Genomic DNA, 27,908 nt, shown 5'->3' on the forward strand with positions numbered 1-27,908 from the left:
TGTGCACCAGGAAGTGAACTAGGTACAGGAAATACAAGATGGTTTGGCACAAGGATTTGTCCTCAAGGAGCAGTTATGGCTGGCTCTTGCTACAGTGTGGGAAGTCTTATGATGCATATTTGAACAGGGCACCTAACCTCACAGGGTGGTTGTTCCAGCTCTGTGTCCCCACAGTCACTGGACTACACTTGGTCTCTTTCTTACTTATTTCTCCTATTTTAAAGTCCTCTCTTTTACTGACCTTCTCCAGTTCTTTTCTTTCTTTTTCTAAATGACTAAGTGTTAGATATCAACCCAGGATTTGCAGTAGTTCAGTTAGGCTCCCAGGAAGTCATTCAGAGAACATGATGCAGTAAATCAGACTTTGTGTTAACTCTGACTTGGAGTGTTATCATCTGTCTGACTCAATTCCAGAAGAGAGAACCACCTCCTGTGACCTCTTCCCCTGTATTTCAGGCCATAAATAGGTGCTGGGGCCCTGCCGAGTTGGGTCACTGTGGCTCAAAAGGGACTGTCAGTTCCTCACAAACACTACACAGCTGCAAAATGACTATGCCACCCAAGGTGACTCATAAAATCTGCCCCTATAAAAAGGGAATATTAGAAATGTCACCTCCTGGCTATCACTATAATGCAATTATGAGTCCAGTTCTCAGCTGACTACCCAGAAGAGTCCTCAGAAGAACCAAGAGAGAAATCTGGGAAACCTAACACTTTGATTTGCCCAAGGCAAGTATTAGGAAGCAGTCAGAGTAGAACTTTTAGAGGCTATTTTTTAATCTAGGATTGTGATAAAATATAAATGATGTTTGATATCTGCTTGTATTTAGTCAGGGTTCTCCAAAGAAACAGAAGGGGAGAGAGAGAGAGACAAAGATAAGAGGAGAGAGAGAAAAGAGAGGAGAGAGAGAAAAGAGATTGATTGATTCTAAGGCGTTGGTTCGTGTGATTATGGGGCTTGCAAATCCAAAATCAGCAGGGCAGACCAGCAGGCTGGAAACTCAGACAGGGTTTCTATGTTGCAGTCTTGAAGCAGAATTCCTCTTTTATAGGAAACTTCAGTCTTTGCTCTTAAGGCCCTCCACTGATTGAATGAGACCCACTCACCTGACGGAGAGTAATCTGCTTTACTTAAAGACTGCTTATTGTAGATGTTAATCACATCTGCAAAATACCTTCTCAGCAACACCTAGGCCAGTGTTTGACCAAACAACTAGGCATCATAGCCTAGCCAAGTTGACACATAAAATTAACTATCTTACTACTTTTAACTAAAAGAAGTAATCTGAATTTTTTAGCATGTTATTGAATAAGAATCTTAACGAAGGTAACTAGTAGTCACAAAAATTTACTAAACCTCGTTTGCCTCTGTTTGAATGCTTTCAGTCCTGGGGTTTTGAGCCACTGCTTCATAAGGCAGGCAAGTCCATCTTTGGATAACTCTTATGGTTGACAAGCCCTTGCTTGAATTTATTTAGTTCCCATCCTGCTCCATGTAACTGTCGTGCCTTAAGTGCAGTTCTACCCTCTGAAACAACACTGAAGCAAGACAAAGACCAATTCGTGTTAAATCATATCCTGAGTGTGTTTTATGGGATATTCATTTTGTATGATGCTCAGCGTGGGGATGGGGGACAGGGGAAGTTCTTTGGTCAAGTAAGTTTGGGAAACATTGCTTATAAGCTCTTCCTTTGGAAGATTTATCATGACTCATATGAAAGGCTTTGCAATTCTGCAGCAAAGAAACCAGCTGAACTAAACCTTAACTTAGCATTTCCCAGAAACCTGACCTTGGAAAACCCCCTTTCTTCTTTTTAGTACCATCCTACAGAATATAAATGGAAAAGTTCTGCAAGATTCTCTGGCACCATCAATGCCCCGCCTTTAGTTTAGATGCTCTGTCCCCCTGATTGCTGGTGCAATGCAGCTGCGTTGTGGAACACACCACTCCAGTCCTTAGTGCTTAATGTAATAGCCATTTATTATTTCCCCCATGTCTACAGTTCACTGGGTGATTCTGATGATCTGGGCTGGTCATGATTGATCTTGGCTGGGCTTACTTATGCATCTGCAGTGATGAGTAGGCTGGGGGATGGCAGGTCTAGCCTAGCCTTGGCTGGGATGACTCAGCTTTAGTCCATGTGCTTCTCATATCCTTCCAGCAGGCTAGCCTAGGATATTTTCATTGTGGTGACAGGAGTTGAAGAGAAGAAAGAAACATGCAAGCAAACACTTTTCCATACATTAAGTTGCTAAAACGCTTGCATCAAGTTTGCTAAGATTCTGTTGGTCAGAACAAGTCACTTGGGCAAGCTCAGAGTGACAGCGTATTGCAAAGTTATAGGGCAAAGGGCAAGGATATGGGTGGCCATTAATTGAGGCTATTGGTTCTATTTATTTAATGCAGCTGTTGAATGCAAATCTGAGAAATGGTGCCAAGGTAGCTGCAGCAGAATTGCCAGGGGGAGGATAGTAAACTTGAGGTCCTCAGATCCCCACCCCTCAGAGATGCTCAGGGTGGGGTTGGGTACCCATAGTTTTAAAATCTCTTTGGGTAATACTGATGATGAGCTAGGTTTGGAAACCCTTGGTCTAGACCCTTCTTCTGTTTAACAATATTAATTAAGGTCTTACAATGATAAATGCCACAAGGGATAGAGAAAGAGATGTAAGATGAAGATGTTGTAGTGTCTCATTGAGCTTCAGGCAAATAACACTGATGTGATAAGTTACATGGCAACAGGTCAGCTTTCAATCCCATTGCTGCCACGATTCTTCCCTGGCCTAAAATCTGACCTGGCTCTTGGGATCCCTGCAACTAGATCATTTTCTCAAACTGTAACTGACACAGGTCACTCTGTGTGTGCCGTGCCCTCAGTCAGAGGACCTGTGAGGGAGGGAGACTGAGCCAAGGGTAGTGCAAATTTAGCCAGACTTAAAAGGGTCTGGGAACTGGTGATTCCTACCGAAAAGACCAAAGATGCCAGGGGGTCAACGGGCTTACTGATTGTAGAGGGTTGACTATGAAAACGTATCTGCAGACTGAATACAATAATATCTCCCAAATGTATATACAACTTTTTTCCCAAAGACTTTTATATACTGTTATGATTAGTAACAGGCACTACTGAACTCATCATATCAAATTGTGTGTATATATGTATTTATATATAACCTCAGTCAACAGATAGTGAATACTCAACCAATTAATACCTTGCAGAAGTTAATATGATTTTTTTACATTATAAAGTTGGGAACTATATTAGTCTGCTTGGGCCGCCATAATGAAAAACCGCAGACCGGGTGGCTTAAACAATGAACACTTCTTTTCTCACAGTTCTGGAGGCTGGAAATCCATGATCAAGGTGCCAGCAGGATTGTTTTCTGATGAGAGCCCTCTTCCTGACTTGTAGACAGCTGCCTCCTCACTGTGTGTGGCCTTTTCTTTTCTTTTTTTTTTTTTTTTTTAAAGGATTTTCTTATTTATTTATTTATTTATTTATTTATTTTTGGCTGTGTTGGGTCTTCGGTTCGTGCGAGGGCTTTCTCCAGTTGCGGCAAGCGGGGGCCACTCTTCATCGCGGTGCGGGGACCGCTCTTCATCGCGGTGCGCGGGCCTTTCTCTATCGCGGCCCCTCCCGTCGCGGGGCACAGGCTCCAGACGCGCAGGCTCAGCAATTGTGGCTCACGGGCCCAGCTGCTCCGTGGCATGTGGGATCTTCCCAGACCAGGGCTCGAACCCGTGTCCCCTGCATTAGCAGGTAGATTCTCAACCACTGCGCCACCAGGGAAGCCCTGGCCTTTTCTTTGTCACGTGCAGAGAGGGCGAAATCTGGTGACTCTTCTTCTTATAAGGACACCAGGCCTATCAGATTAGTGCCCCACCTTTATGACCTCACTTAACTTTACTACCTCCTTAAAGGCTCTCTCTCCAAATATAGTCACATTGTAGCGTATGAATTGGGGGGGACACAGTTGAGTTCAGTGGTTCATGGGACCGCTGAGTTAGACTGCTGCTGAATGGAACGAAGTGCCCTCATGCCTCACTGTTCCCATTTGGGATCTCCTCCCAGACGTGTTCGGGGCTCAGAAGCTTCCCTAGCTCAGTCCTTTAGAGTGATGACTCTCAAACATTTTTGGGCTGTAGCCATTATAGGTAGCTCAAAAGATCCTTTGGCCTCCCTACTTCATGTACTCCAACTAGAATATATAAAGCAATTGGGTTCAATATATGTGGATCATATGTTTACTTTAAAATCGAATGATAAGCTTATGTATAGATTTTTATGTCATAGATCATTACAACCTAGACCATGGACTTAATCAAATAATCTTATTATGCTCATCTTGATCATATGTTGCAATTAAAAAAAAAGCCAATAAAATTTTCTCACATCTCCAATGAATGTACAAGCATATATCTTACATCTTTATCAATAAGGGCATGAATGATTAATATTTGAATTGCAATGTCTCTGAGTGTGTCAGTACAGCTATTAGAATATTTTAGTCTCCTAATCTCATATGTGCTTCTGTGGAAGCTCAGAAGGCATATGTTAATGGTATAGTGGTTAACAGTGAGGGCTCTAAAGCAAGGGTCAACAAACTATGGCCTGTAGGCCAAATCCTGCATGCCACCTGTTATTATAAATAAAGTTTTATTGCAACACAGCCATGCCCATTTGTTTACCTAGTGTCTGTGGCTGCCTTGGGGCTACAATAGCACAGCTCAGTAGAGACCACATGGCCTACAAACCCTAAGATACTTACCAACTGACCCTTTACAGAAAAAGTTTGCTGGCCCCCAATCTAGAGTACAGATCCTTGAGTTCAAATTCTGGCTCTGTGATGTCAGGCAAGTTGTCTAACCTCTCTGTGCCTTAGTTTCATCATTTGTAAAATGAATACAATACTATTACCTGCCTCAAAGGGGTCTTAAGAGCAATAAATGAGTATGTAAAGTCTCAGCATAGGGCCTGGACTAAAAAAAACACTCAAACAGTAGTTGTATTATTAATCAAACAACCCACAACAAACTAAATTTATAATGAAGATGCTAAACTAAGAGCATTTATAATTAAAAAGGAAAATTAACAGTAATTAAAAACCTGACCAGCTCAAATCTACAGTGGTGAGGGTCCTCCCTAAATATCCTTTCTAAAAATGTACAGAAATTCTGTTTCTTTGTGGGGTATGCCTAGTGGGAGGTTTTGTTTTGTTTTGTTTTGTTTTTTTTAACATTGGTAAGTGTTGCCTGGCACTAAGCCATCCTAAGAGAATGTAGAATAAATCCATAGTAAATTCTGGCAATATACTAAGTTTAGTTTATTAATAACACACTTAGCAACCCTTAGTAATTCACTTAGTAATTTACCAGTAAGTAGCCTCTAGCCATTTATAATAAGTTGGTGGAATTATCCTTTGTCTCACCCTAACCCATACCCTTTCTGTGTGATGGGCAGCCGTCTAGTTCATAGAGTCAGTGAAACCAAGTCATGATTCAATCCCTAGTTTCATTGTCATTCTTCTATAATGATTTTTTTTAATAATTCTTTATTTATTTTTTAAATTTTTGGCTGTGTTGGGTCTTCGTTTCTGTGCAAGGGCTTTATCCAGTTGCGGCAAGTGGGGGCCACTCTTCATCGCGGTGCGCGGGCCTCTCACTATTGCGGCCTCTCTTGTTGCTGAGCTCAGGCTCCAGACGCGCAGGCTCAGTAGTGGCTCACGGGCCTAGCTGCTCCGCGGCATGTGGGATCCTCCCAGACCAGGGCTCGAACCCGTGCCCCCTGCATTGGCAGGCAGACTCTCAACCACTGCTCCACCAGGGAAGCCCTCATTGTCATTCTTGATTCTCTCCTGTGGCCACAGGCTGAACCTTTCACCAGGGGCAGATTGGTCCCTGGGGAAGATTGAGTAGTAGCATGTATGGTTGGGTAAACATAAATATCTTAGTCTCACTGGAAAATACATCCCAGTGATGAGTGGTAGGTCAGTAGCATCATGTTTTGTTAAAGGAAATACATAACCCAAGATAAGGCAGTGGAGGTTACTTTCTAGTCTACCTTGCTACTCTGGTCACACCTAGTTACGTGAGGTCATTGCCAGTTTGTACCACAAGGAGTGAGTTTTGCAGTTGTATAGGTCATACACTGGGAATAGCAGTCATGAAGAATAAACTGGACGTTTAATTAGGAGTAGAAAGGGCAAATAGAAAGCTCCTTGTCTAATCTGTTGGTTGTTTGGATCCTTATCACTGTCAGAAGTTTCTTCACAAAATTTTGAAATGAAATACAAATAATCATTAACCTGTGAGCATGATTGGAAAAGAGCCATCGAGAATGGTTACTCAGTGTCATGGCAAGGTTCATTCACCGCAGTAGACTCTAATTTTCTTTTTTAGATATACAATAGATTAAAAAAAAAAACTTCCTATGGACGGTTCTTGCATAAGATTCTCCACACTAAATATCTGGTCTTTTCTTTCTTCTGACTTTCTGTTGGCAGCCTCTCTGATCTGTGAGAATCTGGGCAGTGTTTCCTCTCTTAGTGTGTCCTCTCCTGTATCTATTTCTTCAAGTTCTGTGCTACCTGGAGCTCTCCACCTTCCCCCATCGATTTTTATCATTTCATTCCGTTCTTGAAGACTCCTTATATCCCAGCCTAACTTTGATCAAGTGGAAGTGAGCTGTCTATACCCTACTTTGTTTGTTCCTGGGTCAGAAATGACTAGATAATGTATTATTGATAAGAAAGAAGGACATAAGGGAAAGTATATGTGAATTTACAGTTCTTGTTCACCTTATTTGGTTTTTTTTTAAAATTTATTTTTAATATTTATTTTTGGCTGTGTTGGATCTTCGTTTCTATGCGAGGGCTTTCTCTAGTTGCGGCAAGTGGGGGCCACTCTTCATCTCGGTGCGCGGGCCTCTCACTGTCGCGGCCTCTCTTGTTGCGGAGCACAGGCTCCAGACATGCAGGCTCAGTAGTTGTGGCTCACGGGCCTAGTTGCTCCACGGCATGGGGGATCCTCCCAGACCAGGGCTCGAACCCGTGTCTCCTGCATTGGCAGGCAGATTCTCAACCACTGCGCCACCAGGGAAGCCCCTTATTTGGTTTTTAAAACAACATGCATTTCCTGATTATAGAAGAAATACTTGTCCACTGTAGGAAGTTTGGCAAAATAACACTAATACAGCAAAATATAATCACCCATAATCTTACCACACAGGATAACCACTGTTAATACTTTGCTGTATTTCTTTACTGTCTCCTTCATCTATATGCTAATTATACAGATACCTGCATACAATTTCTCTGCTAAAAAGTTACATTATAATAATAGCTTATATTTATACTGTGTACTAGCTCTATGCCAAGCATTTTATGTACATTATTACATTTAATCTTCATTATAACCCTATGAAGTATGACCTATTGTTCTCATGTTAAATGAGGAAATAAGGCTCAGAGAATGAAATTATTTGACCAAAGTAAGTAAGGATGAAAACTCAAGCAGAGAGGAGCCCACATTATTAATGATACACTATTCTGGTCACCATTCTACTTCATTAATATTAGATTTCATTATTTTAATTAAATTTATTAGTGATTAGAGGATTAATTTTTTTAAAAGTTATTATCTTTGAGAAAAATATTTAATGTGTACTAATGATGGTTAAAAATACATAAATTTCTTAACACAGTCCTCCATAAAATGGGTCAGGGAATTATTACCCATACGAGATGCCATAAACTGAACTTGTCATTTTCTTCATTTCTCATTTCTTCTTTAACTGTCCTAAGTGAACTGATGAATTTGTCAGGAGGAGAAATCATCTCATTAACCCACAAAGGATTCACATTCACCTACTCCCCTCACTCACTTCTTCTGTTGCCCTGGAAGAGTGACCATTACATACTCATGAATATCAAATCCATTGCTTCCTTCTCATTCCAGTCTCCTAATATTTCCCCAATGGTATTAATTATGAAATGGCCAGGAAATCTAAGTTCTCAGCCAACTTGGCAACATCTGACAAAATTATGATTTCCCTTATAATAGAGAGTGGATTAGATGTATATAAATATTTTATTGTTCCAAATGTTATGCTTTATCAGTATATAATGTGTATTTCCTTCTGTCCGTGATTTATGTCTTCTAAAATAATACTCTTCCAGACTATAATTAGAAGTTCTACCTTATCTCCATCTAAAAATATTTGTGTTGGAAAATATCTGAAATCATTATACACATTTATGATCTGCTTTTCCATGTAATGGTTTAGTGACTTACACATTTTAGAGGGCTGCATAATTCTTGATTCTTTAGATACATTTATATTGTTTGTGAGTATGTAAACTATATCCATTTTATAAATGAGCTTCAGGGGGCACTGCTGCAGAATTTCTTCAAACTATTGCCATTTGATTCCTGGATTTCCTGTGAGATGTCACTACTACTGCTTATTACTAAGAAAGTAGAATAAATAAGCATCCTAAAAGGATATTCTTACAGTACATGATTTCAAATGCTGAATAACAAGGTTAATTTAGAATAATAAGAGTTCATTAGGGGCTTCCCTGGTGGCGCAGTGGTTGAGAATCTGCCTGCTAATGCAGGAGACACGGGTTCGAGCCCTGGTCTGGGAGGATCCCACATGCCGCGGAGCGGCTGGGCCCGTGAGCCACGGCTGCTGAGCCTGCGCTTCTGGAGCCTGTGCCCCGCGACGGGAGGGGCCGCGATAGTGAAAGGCCCGCGCACCGCGATGAAGAGCGGTCCCCGCACCGCGATGAAGAGTGGCCCCCACTTGCCGCAACTGGAGAAAGCCCTCGCATGAACCAAAGACCCAGCACAGCCAAAAATAAATAAATAAATAAATAAATAAATAAATAAAAATTAAAAAAAAAAAAAAAAAGAGTTCATTATATGACAGATATAAGGTAAGATTATTCATTTTAGCCCTTTTATTTTATGGATAAAGGAACTATGTGTATGGTTTGCCCAAGGTCAACAGCTAGAAGTGAAGTCTCCTGTCTTGGAACAACCAAATCTTCTATAATATCTGAAAGTAGAAAGTATTTATTTTCTCCAGTATTCCCTAAAGGTTTTTGAATGTAGAAAGACTCTCTGGAAAATTGAGCACTTTCCTGTATCTACAGTCTCTGAAATGAAGTTGCCCCCAACTCTCCAACTTGTGCACCCAGGGGTATGCAAGACCATCCAATGGTCAACTTTCAAATTACTTTCAGACTTACAGAAAAATTGTAAGAATAGTACTGAGAATTTCTATAGGTCCCTGTCTCAGCATACCCCAATGTTAGCATCTTACATACTGTAGTATAATTATCGTAACCAGGAAATTAACATTGGCATAGTACCATGAACTAAAGACTGCATTTGAACTTCACTTTGAAGTGTCCAACTAATATCTTTTTGCTGTTGTGGTTGTTCCCAAGATCTGATTTAAGATTCCACACTGCATTTAGTTATTTTTGTCTGGTCTCCTGTACTCTACAACAGTTCCTCAGTCTTTCCTTGTCTTTTGTGACCTGGACACCCCCCAAAGAGTATTGATCATATTGCTGCATGCCGCTCGATTCAGGCCTGTCTGGAGTTTTCTCATGATTGGACTGAAGTCCCCATCAAAAACACTGCAGAAATGGTTCCTCATCCTTATCAGTACATCAAATCACAGCATTTATGATGCTGATATGTATTACTGTTGGTGCTGTTGATCTTGATTGCCTGGCCAAGAGAGTCACTACTAGACTTTTTCACTCTAAAGTTACTTTCCCAAAATGGCTAAGGATGGAACATTTTGAGCAATAAAATAGATAATGATAGTGCCAGATTGTAACCTATAAGATAATATACATATCCACGAGTTCATAGTGATATAAATAAGTAACTGTTAAAATAGATACAGTCAAATCTCGTTATTCGCGGTAGTTATGTTCTATAAAGTCCCTGTGAATATTGAACTGTTGCTCCTGGGGGAAATACAGGGTTAGGTTCCTGTAATTCTCTGGTCAAAACCTTTTCATCAATTGATCAATATATAACCTGGTTTTATTTGTGTTTCTGCTTAAAGACACCTTAGTTTTGTATTTTGTTGATTCATTAACATTGAACTCATAGACAACAGCACTATAACTCATGCCTGAATGAAGTGTATCTAACATACCTATGTTCTCTGTAAGACACACCTCAGCCTTCTTGAATTTAGGAATAGCACTTCAGCACTATGCTTGGGGGACATTTTAAACAGTGAAGTTATCAACAAAAAGCACCAAAATGTGAAAAATGTGGCACTAAATATAACGAGAAAAGGACTCTTGTTCACAGTATGAGGGCTGAAACAAGGAGGCAGAACAATGCCTTCTTCAGCCTCAGCTGAGAATGTGTGCTTTGGATGACTTAAATTTTTCACTGTTCTGCACATGTCCATGGATGACCAAGAAAGTGCCATAAGTATTGATTTAAGCATTACAAATACATTTTAACAAGTAGGCAAATTCTCAAATATCAATACATAATCTGTGAATAATGAGGATGGACTGTATATGGAGAAATGACAGCTCTTCTTTGCAGTAGAATTCCAATTAATAAATGTAAAAAGAATGAAGGATCTAGAAAATTACCACTAGGTAACCCCCACAGGAATCATTGTTATAGATGGATCCACTGATGGATGCTGGAACCTTGGGCAAAGGTTTGAGGAACAGAAGGATTTGCAGAGTCTCAAAGTATCTCCCCCAAGACATTTGTTGACTATAGGGGAAAATATAGCGAATTTATATTTACTTGAGACCCTGAAGTGCCAAAGCAATCTTGAGGAAAAGGAACAAAGGTGGAGGTATCACATTCCCCGACTATGCTACTTCAGACTATACTGCAAAACTACAGTAATCAAAGCAGCATAGTACTGGCACAAAAACAGACACATAGGTCAATGGAACAGAATAGAGAGCCCAGAAATAAACCCATAAACTTATGGTCAATTAATCTATGACAAAGGAGGCAAGAATTTACAAGGGACAAAAGACAGTCTTTTTAATAAGTGGTAACGGGAAAACAGAATAGCTACATGTGAAAGAATGAAATAAGATCATTCTCTAACACCATACACAAAAATAAAGTCAAAGTGTATTAAAGACCTAAATGTAAGACCTGAAATCGTAAAACTCCTAGAAGAAAACATAGGCAGAACACTGACAAAATTGTAGCAATATTTTTTTGGGTCTGTTTCCTAAGGCAAAAGCAACAAAAGCAAAAATAAACAAATGGGACCTAATTAAACTTAAAAAGCTTCTGCACAGCAAAGGAAACCATCAACAAAACAAAAAGACAACCTACTGAATGGGAGAAAATATTTGCAAATGATATGCGTGATAAGGGGTTAATATCCAAAATATATAAACAGTTCATACAACTCAATATTAAAAAAATGAAAAAACCTGATTAAAAAATGGGTAGAAGACCAGAATAGACATTTTTTCAAAGAGGACATACAGATGGCCAACAGACCATGAAAGGATGAACATGAAAAGATGCTGAACAACAATAATTATCAGAGAGATGTAAATCAAAATCACAATGCGATATCATCTCACCTGTCAGAATGGCTATATATTGTCAAAAAGTCTACAAATAACAAATGTTGGTGTGGATGTGGAGAAAGGGAACTCTAGTACACTGTTGGTGGGAATGTAAATTGGTGCAGCTACTGTGGAAAACAGTATGGAGGTTCCTAAAAAAACTAAAAATAGAACTACCATATGATCCAGCAACTCCATTCCTGGGCATATATCCTAAGAAAATGAAAAAAATTACTTTGAAAAGATACATGCACCCCAATGTTCATTGCAACATTATTTGCAATAGCCAAGATATGGAAGCAACTTAAGTGTCCATCAACAGGTGAATGGGTAAAGAAGATATGAAATATTACTCAGTCATAAAAGAGAATGAAATTCTGCCATTTGAAACAATGTGGATGGACCTAGAGGGTATTGTGCTTAATGAAATAAGTCAAACAGAGAAAGATAAATACTGTATATTTTCACTTATATATGGAATCTAAAAAACAGAATTAATGAATATAACAAAACAAAAACTGACTCACAGATACAGAGAACAAACTAGTGGTTACCAGTGGGGAGAAGGAAGGGAGGATGGGCAAGATAGGAGAATGGGATAAAGAGATACAAACTGCTATGTATAAAATAAATAAGCAACAAGGATATATTGTACAGCATGGGGAAATATAGCCATTATTTTGTAATAACTTTAAATGGAGTATAATCTATACAAATATTGCATCACCATGTGCTACACCTGAAACTAATATAATATTATAAATTAACTATACTTCAGTAAAAATGGTTTTTAATATTTATTTTAAAGTTAACATTGCATCATTATGTTTCTAATATTTATATAGCATTAGCAGATGTTAACTACCAATACATAGAAATAGGTGGCAAGTGTTCAAATTCTTGATGATGAGGGTTGGGTCTCCAAATTTTTTTTACTGTACTTTCATATCTGGATAATTAGCTAGTGTTCAGTTAAAGCTGTCAGTTTATATATAATTGGAGGAAAGTCAAAGAAGCTGCCACTTCAAGGCGGGGACTTGGGACACTTATGGAGCACTTCCTGTGGGAAATCATCCCAGGTAGTGGTAATCACTGTTTTTCTGTGTTGTCACTATGCCCTGTTTGAATAGACTAGAAATATCTATTTCACACTGTAGGACTGATTGTGTACACAATTGTCTCCTGAACAGGGTATTTCCTGCAGACAGTGGCTGCCTCCTTCATCTTCATGTCCCTAGTGACAAGCACAGTGACTCACACACAGTAGGTGCTCAATAAGCCTTAATCAGAAATGGGATGGTGTGGGATGGGACAGGGTAGGATCCAAGTTAAATACTCTGGGTCTGCTGGGCAACCATTGTCTGTATTTTCTCACAGACAAGTTTTTGTTCTTGCCATATTTCTGGATGTTAATGTTTATCTCCTGCCCATGGGGAAAACAAGCATGCTCTTTGTAGTATTTAAAGGTACATGAAAATGAAGACAGGCTTTTTAAAGCACATTTAGTTCAAAGGAGTTTTCTTATTCCACAAGGCTTATTTCAGGTGTGACCTTAGGTGTTTTATTCACATACCTATCTTTATCCTAAAAATAGTGGTACTATTGTCTCTAGAGGCAAAACAGAGGCAAGTGTTAGTTAGGGATTTTATGAAGCAGCTTATCTGAAAAAGACTCCAGTGTCATGGTTGGTTTTGAGCATTGGGATGGTTGGTTTCAGGTTTAGTCAAATGTATTAGTCAGGGTAGCTAATGTAACAAAGAGCCCCCAAATCCCAGTGACCTAATAGAAGACATTTTTTCTTCCTCATGAACTGTGCAAGCATTGTTCCTGGTTGGGTAGTTTTCCTCCAGGCAGTGTTTCAGGGATTCAGGCTGCTTGCAGCTAGTGGCTCTACCTACTTCCAGGTCCTCAAAATCCTCTCTCCTCAGCTGATGGGTTTTATGGGCCAGGTCTAGAAATGGTTTCCTGCCTTCTTCCCACATTCCCTTGGATGTAAATCAATTGTATTTCTACCTCTAAATGCAAGGTATGCTGGTAAATGTCTAACTTTGTGTGTCCTGAAAAAAAAAAAAGAGAGAAATTATTTGGTGAACAACTAGCCAGACTATCTCACCAACTCAGCCTGGAGTCTCTCCTCTGAATTCTTATGCCATTTGCTTTCCTTATTCTTCTTAAGATTCTTTCTTCATTGTATTCATTCATTAATAATTAAGCCCATTAATACCATAAAGGGTTTGTACAACATGCCAGTTGATGGGGGTTGTAAAGGAAAATCAGGGGCAGAGCCCACCCTGGAAATCAATCTAGTTCAACCTTATTTAGATGTTAGAGTATTTGGAAGTCATGAAATACTCATATTTAATTTTATCATCAAAATAGGAAATAATATAATTGCATGACTACCTAGTCCACAAAATAAGTACTTTAAGCTACTCAAGTGTCCAAATTTTGCCCCAGACATTTATTTGCTACTTATTCATATTTTCATACTTGTTCATGTTTTGCCTTTTTGTAGTTTTTTCAGGAACAAGAAGAGGCAGATATCTTAAGACTTAAGGAAAATGTAAAAGTAAAAAACTTTAAATTCTCTTTTTAAATTTAATATACTTGAAAATTTGGAAAAGGTGATTATTCAGTCTTATTAGAGAATTACAGTTTTGAGAACCACTGGTCTAATCTCCAGTTATCGGTGGACATGGTATTCCTCTTCTGCTAGCCTGTAAGCAGTTTGAATTTAGGGACCTTGTGTAACAACACTGTTGGTGGCAATGTAAACTGGCAAAGCCACTGTGGAAAACAATACGGAGGTTGCTCAAAAAACTAAAATAAAACTGCCATATGACCCAGCAATTCCGCTCCTGGGTGTATATCTGGAAAAAAAAAAAAAGAAAACACTAATTCAAAAAGATACATGCATCCCAATGTTTATAGCAGTACTATTTACGGTAGCCAAGATATGGAAACAACCCAAGTGTCCATCAACAGATGAATGGATAAAGAAGATGTGGTATATGTGTGTGTATGTGTGTGTGTGTGTGTGTGTGTGTGTATGAACACATATATACACACACATAAATGTATAAATGGAATATCACTCAGCCATAAAAAAGAATGAAATAATGCCATTTACAGCAACCTCTGGGTTTAAATTCAAAGTCAACATTATAATCATAATCATGATGTAGATTATTTTGCATGGACTAAATAGTTATATTTGGGTCAATAGTTTAAGCACTTCTTTGTGATATAGTGCAACACCAGTATCTACATATCCTAGCTTCACAGTTTACTGACTGCAGTCCTTCCAACTGGTATCCTTGTTTGTAAAATGGGCACGATGGATGCTACTATCTACCCCATAGGGTTGATGGGAGGATTAAATGAGTCAATACATATAAAATGCCTGGTATGTTGGTAAATGCTCCATAACTCTTAGCTCTCATGACATTATATACAAATTTAAAAATAGTAAATGGTAGTCTCTCTTTATAAGTAGGCTTTAAATCAGTGATTCTCAAGCAGGAGTGATTTCCCCACCCTGTTCCCCAGGGGACATTTGGCAGTATCTAGAGATGTTTTGTTTGTCCTCACTGGTGGAGGTGGTGGTGGAGGGGATGTTACTGAATAGAGGCCAGGGATGCTGTTCAACATCCTACATTACAGAGGAAAGCCCCCTGCAATAAAGGATTATCCTGCCCCAAAACATCAATAGTGCTGAGGTTGAGGAGCCCTGCTTTAAAGAAATGTACATGCTGTACTGTCATAGATGGAGGGGGGCATTGGCCATCACACTTTTACAATTAGGAAGTAAGCTCTCTGATCATCAATTTACATGTCTGGAAAAGAGGTTAATAGTACCCAATTCACCTGGTTTTTGTGGAGATTAAATGGAAGACTTTAATGCCTTTATAAACTGATGTACTATGCAAGTATAGGTTAGTTCTAAATTGTTTTCCTCAACCTTTAAAATTTTTTTCATTATTTCCCTACTACGGTGCCTCTGTAGACACTTTTGTCCCCTAATTGCTTTCTCCCACCATAAAATTTTAATACGACAAGTGTGCTGTATGTCTATTGATCTAGTTAGATAGGTTCAAGGTTTGGAGGGCCACAAACCACTGTGATATCTAAGATGAGTTTTTGCCCCACATGAACCAATTTTCATCCCCTTGGAGCAATATCACCATCACTGAGAAGGCATGTTCTCAATAAAAGAGGAATGAATTCTAAAAGTAAAAAATATTTTTTATGATGTTTTAATTACTTATTAAACTAAAAGTAGTTTAATATCACTTGTTCTGCATTTGGGATCGTATGAGATAGCAATAGAAAACTCAAAAACAATTCTGCTGATTTAAAGTGCCTATAGGCTGTATAAGGATCAAATGTCTATAGCACTTTAAATGGACGGCAAAGCTCATGCAAATGAATGGAGATTTAGTGAAGTCTGAAAAGGCAAAACTAAAATCTGATAGAGGGCAAAAATACGAGAAATTGAAGAGAAGATGAAAGCTTTCTAGAGAGGCAGCTAATTTGAATTTAAGCTTCTCATGAAAAGGAAACATAAAAGAAAGGTTTGAGAGGCAATAGGATGGAAGGGAAATTGGGCTGGATAAGGAAGCTGAAGGAAATAATATTAACATTTCTTTTTGTAGGTGAAAGTTGCTAATTAACTAGGTAGCTTCCCCCCCCCCCCCCCCCCCCCGCTTTGTTTGAAAAGGAAAGACTAAGCACAACTAAATCTGCAAAGAGAGGGGCATGTCACACGTCGGGGAAAATTGGAAGCTTAGGGCCTATAGGTTAGCTCTCTGGTCATCAGGCCATGGGTCTGGAAGGCATCTTTATGTGGCCTGGCCCATTTTTATCTATTCCCTTAGTTCCTCACTCCTCAGCAGAAGGGTCCTGTCGGAGGTTTCAGCCTACGTCATACCACAGCATCTCTACACACCCTCTTTTCTCCTCAGGTCAGCCTCCCAACCTCCCAGTAGTTCTTGTGGGTTCCCACTTCCTTACTTCTGTTTGTAGCTGATACTTCTATTTGGATTGCCTTCTCAGTGCTTCATTTTCTACTTTCTTACTCTTCCTTTTAGTTCTTACATCTGCATGCTGACATTGTTAGGGAGGTAAGAGCCTCACTTTACAGGTAAAACTGTACAGGGTTTATGGCCCTCTGGGGTCACACAGCTAGTATAATGAGACTTCAGGTCTTCTGGCTCAGAATCTTATGTGCTCTCTACTCTTGTGTCTGGGCCTATCTAGCAACTTGACTGACATGTTGTAGATCTTCAATTAGCATTTTTTTTTTCTACTGGTGAACGTATAGACATATACCTTTTCCCCTTGAAGATGTATGAATGATGGTAAATAGAAATACCAGTTATCTGCATTATAAATTTTATATTTTATTCTGCTCATTTGTTAGCATCTGACAGCAACTGGAAATAAAACTTTAACTGTTTGTTTTCTGTCTGCAAATGTTTTGTTCTTGTCCAAGATGAGAGCTAAACATTGACTCCACAGAATGACTCTCTTGCATGTTGGGTCTATATATAGTACACTGAGGTTTTAAGTATTTGCTATAGGTTTGTGACCATATGTGGAGGCCAGGGTGTTCATAGGAAGTGTGGGGTGTTACACTCCTTGAAGGTGGAATTTGCTGCACTTATTTTTGTGTCCATGAGCCTAGCCTGGCCCTGGTACATGATTGGTGCTTAACACATGTTTACTGAAGTAAAGGAGCTATTGTTTCCCTCCTTCTCCATATGGGGTGTCCGCCAAGTTCATGACAATTCTCCCTTCTCTGGGAACTCAGAATTGGTGTTGGCTATTTCTTCCCTGAACTCCTGCACCCACTCACATCCAGTCATAGTCAACTGACCAGGGTTGATAACCTGACTACATCAGGGCCAAATTCCCCTCCTTGAAATTTGGAATAGAGACACTGAGGGGCTGAGGGTCAGCCTCTGTGGATAAACCCAGAGCATAAAAATACAGGAGCTGTAACAGAGCCATATTATAGATTGAATGTTGGAGAAAGCTAGACTTCTAAGGTAAGAGGCTGAAACCAGCATATAGAGAGGAGCAGACAGGATACTGAGTGAAATTCCCAAGGGATTCTAGCCCATTCTGGAATGGGCAGTCTTGGTTGCACTTCTGCATTTGATCCATGAGACACCCTCATGTTCTTTTAATAAAGTCTCTTTTGTATTTGAGTTGGTTCAAGTTTGGTTCCCATTATTTGTAACTAAAAATCTTCTACCACTATATCAAAATTCAATTTTCTCATTTCAGTGAAGGAAATTATACTAAACATAAAAAATATGTAAGGGGGAAAGACTAAACTTAGTTTAAAAATTATAACAGAAATCAATTGGGAATTATATGTATTAAAATTGATTTGGGGGATTGGTAGAATAATGCTGAAGGACCCTATACACTGTTAATTTTGAAGTAATAGGAATTTTTTCCTTCAAGATGAAGTAAGAGTGTGAAGAAAGAAAAATAATAAGTCTAAAAACCATAGAGGGTAGTCAATGATTAAGCAAAGGACCAAATAGTTAAAATGGGATACCTAAGAAACCTACGAGTCATTCCTTGATGCTTTCTGAACATCGGCCATCATATCCAACCCATCTCTAAATGTAGTAGGTATATGAGCTTATCAATAGCTAAAATATAATTAATGTTAGTAAGATGCCTACGATAGCTCATAAAGGCCTGTTGAACCCATAGTGTCTCTAAAGCAGTAACTGAAATTTTTTAAATTATTTTTTATTGGTTTATAACATTATATAACTTTCATGTTTACAATTTTGACTTCTGTGTACACTACAGCGTGCTCACCACCAAAAGTTTAGTTTCCATTTGTCACCATGCTATAGACCCCCTTTACCCATTTTGCCCTCCCCCTAATTCCCTTCCCCTCTGGTAGCCACTACTCTGTTCTCTGTATCTATGTGTTTGTTTTTGTTTTGTTTTATTTGTTTATTTTATATTTCACATATGAGTGAAATCATACAGTACAGTATTTGCCTTTCTCCGTCTGACTTGTTTCACTTAGCATAAAACCCTCAAGGTCCGTTCATGTTGTTGCAAATGGCAAGATTTCATCTTTTTTATGACTGCCTTGTTTTCCATTGTGTGTGTGTGTGTGTGTGTGTGTGTGTGTGTGTGTGTGTATCACATCTTTTTTTAAAATTTATTTATTTATTTTTGGCTGCATTGGTTCTTTGTTGCTGCGCGCAGGCTTTCTCTAGTTGCGGCGAGCGGGGGCTACTCTTCGTTGCAGTGCGTGGGCTTCTCATTGCAGTGGCTTCTCTTGTTGTGGAGCATGGGCTCTAGGCACATGGGCTTCAGTAGTTGTGGCACACCGGCTCAGTGGTTGTGGCTCCCGGGCTCTAGAGCGCAGGCTCAGTAATTGTGGCACACGGGCTTAGCTGCTCTGCAGCATGTGAGATCTTCCCGGACCAGGGCTCAAACCCATGTCCCCTGCATTGGCAGGCAGGTTCATAACCACTGCGCCACCAGGGAAGCCCCTATATTGCATTTTCTTTATCCTTTAATTTGTTGATAGGCATTTAGGTTGTTTCCATATCATTGCTATTGTAATAATTCTGCCGTGAACATGGTGGTGCATATATCTTTTTGATTAGTGTTTTCATATTCTTTGGATAAATACCCAGAAGTGAAATAGCTAGATTATATGGTAGATCCTGAATAGCCAAAGCAGTCCTGAGAAAAAAGAACAAATCTTGAAGGTATCAAACTCCCTGATTTCAAATTATATTACAAAGCTATGGTAATCAAAATAGCGTGGTATGGGCAGAAAAAACAGACACATAAGTCAATGGAACAGAACTGAGAGCCCAGAAATAAAACCACACATAAATGGACAATTAATTTATTACAGAGGTGCAATGAACGGACAATGGAGAAAAGACAGTCTCTTTAATAAATGGTGTTGGGAAAACTAGACACCACATGCACAAGAATGAAACTAGACCACTACTTCACCCATAAAAATCTACTTGAAATGAATTAAGGACTTGAATTTAAGACCTGAAACCATAAAATTCCTGGAAGAAAACCTAGGCAGTACACACCTTGACATTGGTCTTAGCAATACGTTTCTGGATCTGTCTCCTCAAGCAAGGGGAAAAAAAGTAAAAATAAACAAATGGGACTACATCAACTAAAAAGCTTCTGCACAGCAAAGGAAGCCATCAACAAAATGAAAAGACAACCTACTGAATGGGAGAAGATAATTGCAAATCATATATCTGATAAGGGGTTAATATCCAAAATATATAAAGAACTCATACAACCCAACAACAAAAAACAAACAACCTGATTAAAAAAATGGGCAGAGGAACTGAATAGACATTTTTCCAAAGAAGACATACAGATAGCCAACAGGCACATGAAAAAATGTTCAACATCACTAATTATTAGAGAATGCAAATAAGAACCACAATGAGATAGCACCTCATGCCTGTTAGGATGGATATTATCAAAAAGCCAAGAAATAACAACTGTTGGAGAGAATGTGGAGAAAGGGGACCCCTCATACAACATTGGTGGGAATGTAAATTGGTGCAGCCACTGTGGAAAACAGTATGGAGATTCCTCAAAATATTAAGAATAGAACTAAAACCATAGTTTCAAGCCTTGAAATCTACTAAGACCCTGTGGGCCTTGAGAAGGACTTAGGGGATGTGGAGAGAAAGAGGACTCCAATTACTAGAAACTCCCAGAACTCCATAGGGGAAGGCTGCTCTGACAGGTGTGTCCTGAGGTCTGCCATTCTAGTAGTGAGCATGGGACTGGGCAGATGGCATTGGAGAGGAGCCTTGGGGACCATTCAAGGGAACAATAACCTTGTAAGCCAGCTGATAGGACTGGCTAGCATAAGTCCCTTTTCCTTTATTCTGTGTATGTCCCTTTTGAAAGTGTGTGAATTTAAGTAGAAGATACAGCTGCTCCTCTAGAGGAAGACCTTTCTTGCATCTAGACTATACAAATAACTGTACTTTGAGCTAGAATTTCTGTATAAATATTCCACTCTAAGAGGAAGAAGAGGAAAGGCGTTTCCAAAGTTAGAAAGATTGGTATAGAAGCCCTCTGAACAGGGGAGCAAAGTCAACTTATGGAGGTGATGATAGACATTGCTGGAGAGAAGAGTGAAAGGCACTCACGGAATGAAAAGAAAGAGAGAAAAAACACAGGCTACTTGCCTGGGAACGAGGGACATGAACTTTGTGCGAGTTCAATGACCAGATTTTCTGACAAATATTCCCAGAGCCCATAGCTCAGTAGAAGGGCCTGTAACTTTTCTAGAAAATGTTTTGTTTTCGAAAGAATAATACAGTTGCAAAGTTAAGAAAAACCTGAAATCCTGAAGATATCAAATTATTTAAACAATTACTTGGCAGTGAGTTGTTTTCACGAAATTAGACAGTACACAGTGCTCTGAGAAAAGCATTTTTGTTAAAATTCCAACAAAGAGGATTGCCTGAAAGTAAACCCCAGTGTACTTTCCAAAGATTTTTACAAACACCATCCGTGTAGTATGACACACAGGAATTCTGATGAGAACATGTTTTTCAGGAATTCATCACCCCCTTCCCTTTCACTCGGGAGGTGGCCTTTTATCCCGGGCTGTTGGATGTAACCAGTGAACCGAAACACTTGAAACCAATTTGCTGGTTTGAGAAGAGGTTATTGATTCTCACAGCATGTATCTCCTGGGAGAATGTTATTGTTTAACTCTACATGCGGATGATTCTAGCCTCACGCTACTTTAAGTCAGGCAGACTGGGTGAAGTATGTGGATTCTGCTTCTTTAGCGAAGTTTTCAGGGGCTTTGAAAAATGTTTCACAGGTCTGAGTGCTGCCTTGGGTTTAAAACACCATCGTATGAGCTTCTCAGAAAATGTCTGGTTAGGTGAGAGAGATTTTTTGTAAGCATGTGCTTTATTTTTGAGGCGGGGGTGGGTGGGTGGGGGGCGGGGGGCGGGTATGTTGGGAGAGAAATTGCCTGTGCATTTCTCCCAGTGCCAAGAAGACAATGGAAGTGATTGATGAAACACCAAATTAAACAAATATATTTCAGGGTCTTGGTTAAATGATCACTGCTTGAGCTGTTGGTGATTTACTGTCTTCAGAATTGCAAAGCCCAATCAATGTTTTATTCATATCTTCTAGCATTATTGGTCACATGTCTTAAATTTCTGTTCTTGAAGTGAAAAGCTTCTTTCATCCCTGGTAGAAAGGAGGAACAGAGGGCGTATGGTATCAGCCGTACGTACAACATACTCCCTGAATGATCTTGTGCATTTGTATTATTTTTCACTAGATAATAAAAGTTCAGTTGAATAGTTAATGTTCAACTCTGAGTGGGTGAAAAAACTCAGCATATCTGAGGTCGATATCTCCTCTGGGTGTTGTTTAAGAACAGATGTAAGGTGGTGAAGCCACAAGCTGCTGAATGTTTCCTTTCAGATCCAGCACGTGTGTCTCTCACCCTACTGCAGCCACCATCCTCTCCACTTTTTCCCTAGAAATATTATTGGCCCAGAGAAGGTTCATTCCAGCAGGAAGTCTGCCATTTTGAACCAGATCGAGCAGCCTTTGGAACAGGGAATGATTTATTGTTCCCAGCTGTCTTTCATAAGGTGACCATTATGAGCAAGTCTGCTGATAAATCCATGGCCACAAGGGAGGATTTAATTTGTGACAAGGAAAATTTCTTTCTGCTGAATGGGGAGGGGCATCTCTGACTTTTTTCTGTGTGGGTTTATGGTGGGAGACAGACCCTATGGGTATTTATTAACTTGAACTGAGGGGTCTTTCTAATATATAGTTATGTTTCAGAACTAAAACTCCCTAGGTCCTCATTTGGGGTGTGCAACTGGTGAAGAAAAGCATCAAGTTAATCTTTTTCTCAAACATCTGCATTTTTGACCTTGATTTTTTTTAAACTGACAAGTTACTTCTCTTTCAGGCCCCATAGGTGATGCAAAAGACTGTCATATGAACCTGAAAGGGTAACTGAAACCGAAGAAAGGACCCTAGTGTCTAGCCAGACATGCCACAAGGAGTGAGAAGGAGCCGACGTCTCAGCGAACAGGGCACGAGACCAGCTGTGCGTGGCCAGGTAGGAGGATGAGAAATATTTAACTTGCTGTGGTGGCACAGAAAGCTCGGGAAGCACATCGCCCCAACTTAAGGATCTTGTGTTATAATAATTTTTCAAAGACTGTATAGCAGGCACACCAGCCATACAACTCAGATAGTTATATTTCGAGTCGATGACACACCTTGGTGATGAGCAGCTTGGGGACCTGTCTGCTGAATTTCTTGAGAAAACCTCCAGAGAGTCAGAAGTTACTCTAAGACTGAGGCCGCTTTCGAGGTGTGAGATGCCTCATTTTTAGGTCTTAGGCTTCCCTTGGGATTCAATCTGCAGCCAGTCTAGAGCAGGTCACCTGGAACTGAAATGCTTCTGAGACACAAGAACAGGGAAGAGTAATTATTATCAGGCAGGATGCACGGTGCACTTTGCCCTCTGCTCAAGGGATGAACCAAATTTAAAGCGTGGTGAGGACACTGGCAGAGTGATATTTTTAATATATGAACAGATTTCCCCCTCTGGCAGCTCCTGTTGCCTTGACCTCTCCCCCTAACCTCATTCAGGCCTCATTTATTGTATCAGGGAAAAAAGGAGTTTTACCAAAGCACAGGAAAAAAAAAAGCTCTTGATTTTCAAAAGTCAAGACTCTAAAGGCACTTGGCATAGAAATTATAAGATGAGTTGGACCAAGGCTTCTTACCTCTGAGAGAACATGCAGTTTTCCAGGTGTGCTGGTGAGGAGGGGAGGAGGAGGGAAGGGTAGGTGGAAGGGGAGAGGGGAGCAGAGAGAGCTCCCAGAAGCTGGTGGCCCCTCGCCCTTCCGAGAAAGAGGCTTTGGCCCTGCTTCTCAGGGGGAAAGGTGGTAAATGCAGAAACCCCGCATGGCTTGGGGTGTCATGACTTCCCAAGTAGAGCCCAAGGAGACTGCAAAACCTCAGGATAGAAATGGCTGAGTGGTGTCTAAGGTACAGAGAGTCTGAGCCAGCTCCATGGAGTTGAGTGCACACAGCACACGGCCCTGAGTCCTCTGTGTTCAGAAGTGCCACCAGAGTTATGACAAAGGACCCACAACCTTCGACTGGCATCTAAACTGGGGACAGGGACTTCCCTGGTGGGGCAGTGGTTAAGGATCTGCCTGCCAATGCAGGGGACACGGGTTCGAGCCCTGGTCCGGGAACATCCCACATGCCGTGGAGCAACTAAACCCATGCACCACAACTACTGAGCCCGCATGCCACAACTACTGAAGCCCACACACCTAGAGCCTGTGCTCCACAACAAAAGAAGCCACCGCAATGAGAAGCCCGCGCGCCGCAACGAAGAGTAGCCCCCACTCGCCACAACTAGAGAAAGCCCGTGTGCAGCAACGGAGACCCAACGCAGCCAAAAATAGATAAATAAGTAAACTGGGGACAGTCTTGGGGGGACTGAGCCCTTCCTTAACTTGTGAGATCTGACTCTGCCTCCAGCAGGTAGTGTCAAAATTGAATTGCATCGTAGGACACTCAGGTGGTATCGGAGGATTGGTCGGTGTGGGGAAAAAACCCACGTGTCTGGGTTAGAAGTGTTTTGAGTAAAAACAGTTCGGACCTTTTGACGTCTTCCCTATTTTCCAAGGCACAATTCACATTTCACCTGTTCCCAGGCATCTTCCCAGACCTGTCAGTTATTATTTTATCTGTCCTCATGTTTCTGTAGCTCTTCACCCATTCATTACAGCCCTTTATCAAAGTCAGCCTCGTACTGCAGGTTAAGTTAGGGTGAGCTGCTGGGTTTGAACCCCAGAAGCGTTCTGTCGTGTGTCCTTACAGCACCTGCCATGAATTTAGCATCCTAGGCTGGCAGGTGTTTTGGTGCCTGGTACACAATAAAGCCGCAATACATAGTTGTCAAACTAAGTTGAATTTAAAATGCTAAAATACATAGTGAAACATGAGTCAGTTCCTAGAAAGAATGTTTCATTGGCTATATCTTTTTAAAATTTATTTATTTTTGGCTGTGTTGGGTCTTCGTTTCTGTGCGAGGGCTTTCTCTAGTTGTGGCAAGCGGGGGCCACTCTTCATCGCGGTGCGCGGGCCTCTCACTATCGCGGCCTCTCATGTTGCGGAGCACAGGCTCCAGACGCGCAGGCTCAGTAGTTGTGGCTCACGGGCCTAGTTGCTCCGCGGCATGTGGGATCCTCCCAGACCAGGGCTCGAACCCGTGTCCCCTGCATTGGCAGGCAGATTCTCAACCACTGCGCCACCAGGGAAGCCCCTCATTGGCTATATCTTTGATTCCCTCACTCCCTTTCTTTCTTTTCCCCAACACTTGATTTCAAAGTTTTTCCAACATACAAAACTTTTTTTTTAACATCTTTATTGGAGTATAATTGCTTTACAATGGTGTGTTAGTTTCTGCTGTATAACAAAGTGAATCAGCTATACATATACATATATCCCCATATCCCCTCCCTCTTGCGTCTCCCTCCCACCCTCCCTCTCCCACCCCTCTAGGTGGTCACAAAGCACCGAGCTGATCTCCCTGTGCTATGCAGCTGCTTCCCACTAGCTAGCTGTTTTACATTTGGTAGTGTATATATGTCAATGCTACTCTTTCACTTCAAAGAATCTTTCAGAGAACACCCATATAACTACCACCTAGCTTCTATAATGTATGTTCTATTATATGTATGTATCTATATATTTATGTAGTATTACTTGTTTATCTGTCCATCTAGCATCCCTCCATCAATCCAAATTAGGTTTTCCTCACTGCTTTTCACATACAACCGATGTTTGACAGACCTTCGACTCGGGAATCAGATCCGGGATTCATTCCTGGATTCGGCCCTTACTCATTGCATGGCTTTGGGGGTGTTGCTTAGCCTGCATCTGCTTCCCGCTCTGTAGAACAGGAGGCCACTGAAACCTATTTCACAGGTTTTGGTGAGGAGTAAAGGAGATAATGTAGATAAAGGGCCAGGCACAGACTGTGTGTTCACTACATAGTAGCAAGAGACAAAGTACAATGTAAATATTTATTTCAGCCATCTGCAGTGGATTTGCAATGATTTGTGCTTCTTGTGTTCTTTCTTGCAGCCTCTGCTTTAGGCCCAAAAGGAAAAGAAATTCACAGGAGACAGTGAATCTCAGACTCTTCCTTGGTTATGAGCAGGAGGTCCCTGGATCCAAGAGGTAAGCAAGAGGAATCTGGGCTTTGGTGTGGAAACTGCATTCTGAATTCCCCGGCACAATTAAAAGGCCAACAGTAGAATCACCAATTATCTACTTTCACCCACACAAGGTGGGGGATCTTCATGCTTGCCTGAAATTCAGAAGAACCTTTTCTAAAAATGGAGATGATTAGTAGAGAATATCGGGACTCTCCTGCAGCCCTAAACACCACTTCCTGAGCCCTTTGGTGCAGGGATTTGTATATTTCCTGAGTGTAGGCCCTCACTAGTACAGCCTTCCACTCTCAGATGATAGAAGATCCTCAGATCAGGGAATCAGAATTATGCCCAGATCATTTTGTTCCTGAAATGGCCCTGGAAAGCTGTAGCAAGAGTGTGGAGGATGAGATTTCCTTCCCCATGGCCTCAGACCAGTCAACATTGGGGATTGTTGCAAGACTGGAAAAAGGAAATCTCATTCTTTGTTTCCAGCATGTGCTCTCACCATGCCCATTCCCATGCCCAATCATTACAATTGCCTTCATACCCCTTAATTTAAACACGTTGAAAACAGGATGGTATGAATATTATGGTTTGAATGAATAAAATTGTGGCCTGTCCATATGAATTGTTTTTTTGCTGCACACATAGAGTTGGGGCTCTTGGTTTCAAATTTGTGTTGGTGTTTGCCAGTAGAATTATCCCTGCATGAACGGGAAAATGCCTAATGTCCTCCTAATGGTTTACAACATAGATGACGTACCACGTTACTCTTAAAAAATACAAGTGCCTGCTTCCCCCCGATTCCACTCCCAACCCTGAGAGTCTGAGTTTCTCCTCTGAATCCCCTCCAATCTGCCTATATCCCTTATAACTAGGTAACATTGGTCCCAGTTTGTCCAGGAGTCTTAGTTTATGCCTGTTTTCCAGGCTAAATTATCACCTGCAAACCCTTTTATTCTAAAAACTGTCCTGATTAGAATATTATCATATGTGGTCAACCTACTTACAGCCGACTGCACTATCTAAGGGTGGGCTGAGAAGTAAAAATGAGAGCAGGGCTTTCACTGTCCTCCGTCTCGGTAGTTGACACGTGCAGTCAAGCAGAGGCATTAGTGACTTGGGTCATACATCCCGCCGTTGCCTCATGTGGAGCTTGTGGCTGATGGCACCCCTCAGAGCCATGCCCTCCCTGTACGGTACTGGTTCTGGTGGTTCTATGGCATTTGTTTCTACAAAATTTCACGGTGTTTGAGTTCAGCCCGTTGTCCAGTCTGTCAAGAACTTTGTCATCCAGAATGCTGTCTTATTCCTTCCAACGTGCAGCTACTGGAAGATGTAGTCATGCTTTTCTGTGTCATTATCTAGGTTCTGGATTAAAAATATCGCATAGGATAATCTTGGGTGCATCACCTCTTTCCAGTTTGACCTCTATTCACATCCTAGGGTCATTTGACATCACAGACTCACTGAACTGTAGTGTCATGCAGGCCATGTATTTCTTCCATTTGCATGATAATATTTCGGGAAACCTTAGCGAATGCGAATATCTATTTTATATTAGACTTCAGATGTCTAATATAAAATGTCTTTTCTAACTATGCATGTCTAATATAAAAACGTCTTTTCTAATCTATGCATCTAGGTCTTGGACCAGAAAATGGGAAAACAAAAACAGAGTTAAATCTAAGGTGACTTCTCAGTGAGTGCCCTTCTTTTTAGCCCCCATGGGACCTTGGATATGTTGACTGACACATAGACGAGGTCAGTGCTCCATGAATATTTGTTGATCCAGGCACAATTTTTCATTGAGAAATAAGCAGAAGATCCTGTTCATGGCTCTTGCTGTGAAAAAAAAAAGCCTATTTCTTTACACCTGTCAAGGACATCTGCTTTGGGAAGTCCCACACACAGCTTAAGTCCACACCAGAGTATGAATTGACTATTTGCTAATCATGTAAATATTATTGCTGAAATGAAAACATGATTGAGGCTGGAAGTGTGACCCGAATGCAGAAAGTGCCA

The 27,908-nt window shown here is 40.6% G+C and overlaps 1 protein-coding gene across 1 annotated transcript in view; it reads left to right on the forward strand.

Moving 5' to 3' along the window:
• LOC130708495 (uncharacterized) overlaps positions 1-26,057 on the forward strand; it is a 71,087-nt gene extending 45,030 nt beyond the window's left edge. Inside the window, exons 5-6 of the mRNA XM_057549148.1 lie at positions 22,601-22,753; positions 25,810-26,057. Coding sequence (XP_057405131.1) covers positions 22,601-22,613 — 13 coding nt within the window. The 3' untranslated portion in view covers positions 22,614-22,753; positions 25,810-26,057. The remainder of the gene's footprint in view (positions 1-22,600; positions 22,754-25,809) is intronic.
• The last annotated feature ends 1,851 nt before the right edge of the window (positions 26,058-27,908 follow it).

The sequence above is a fragment of the Balaenoptera acutorostrata genome, chromosome 6, assembly GCF_949987535.1.
Source record: "Balaenoptera acutorostrata chromosome 6, mBalAcu1.1, whole genome shotgun sequence".
NCBI lineage: Eukaryota > Metazoa > Chordata > Mammalia > Artiodactyla > Balaenopteridae > Balaenoptera > Balaenoptera acutorostrata.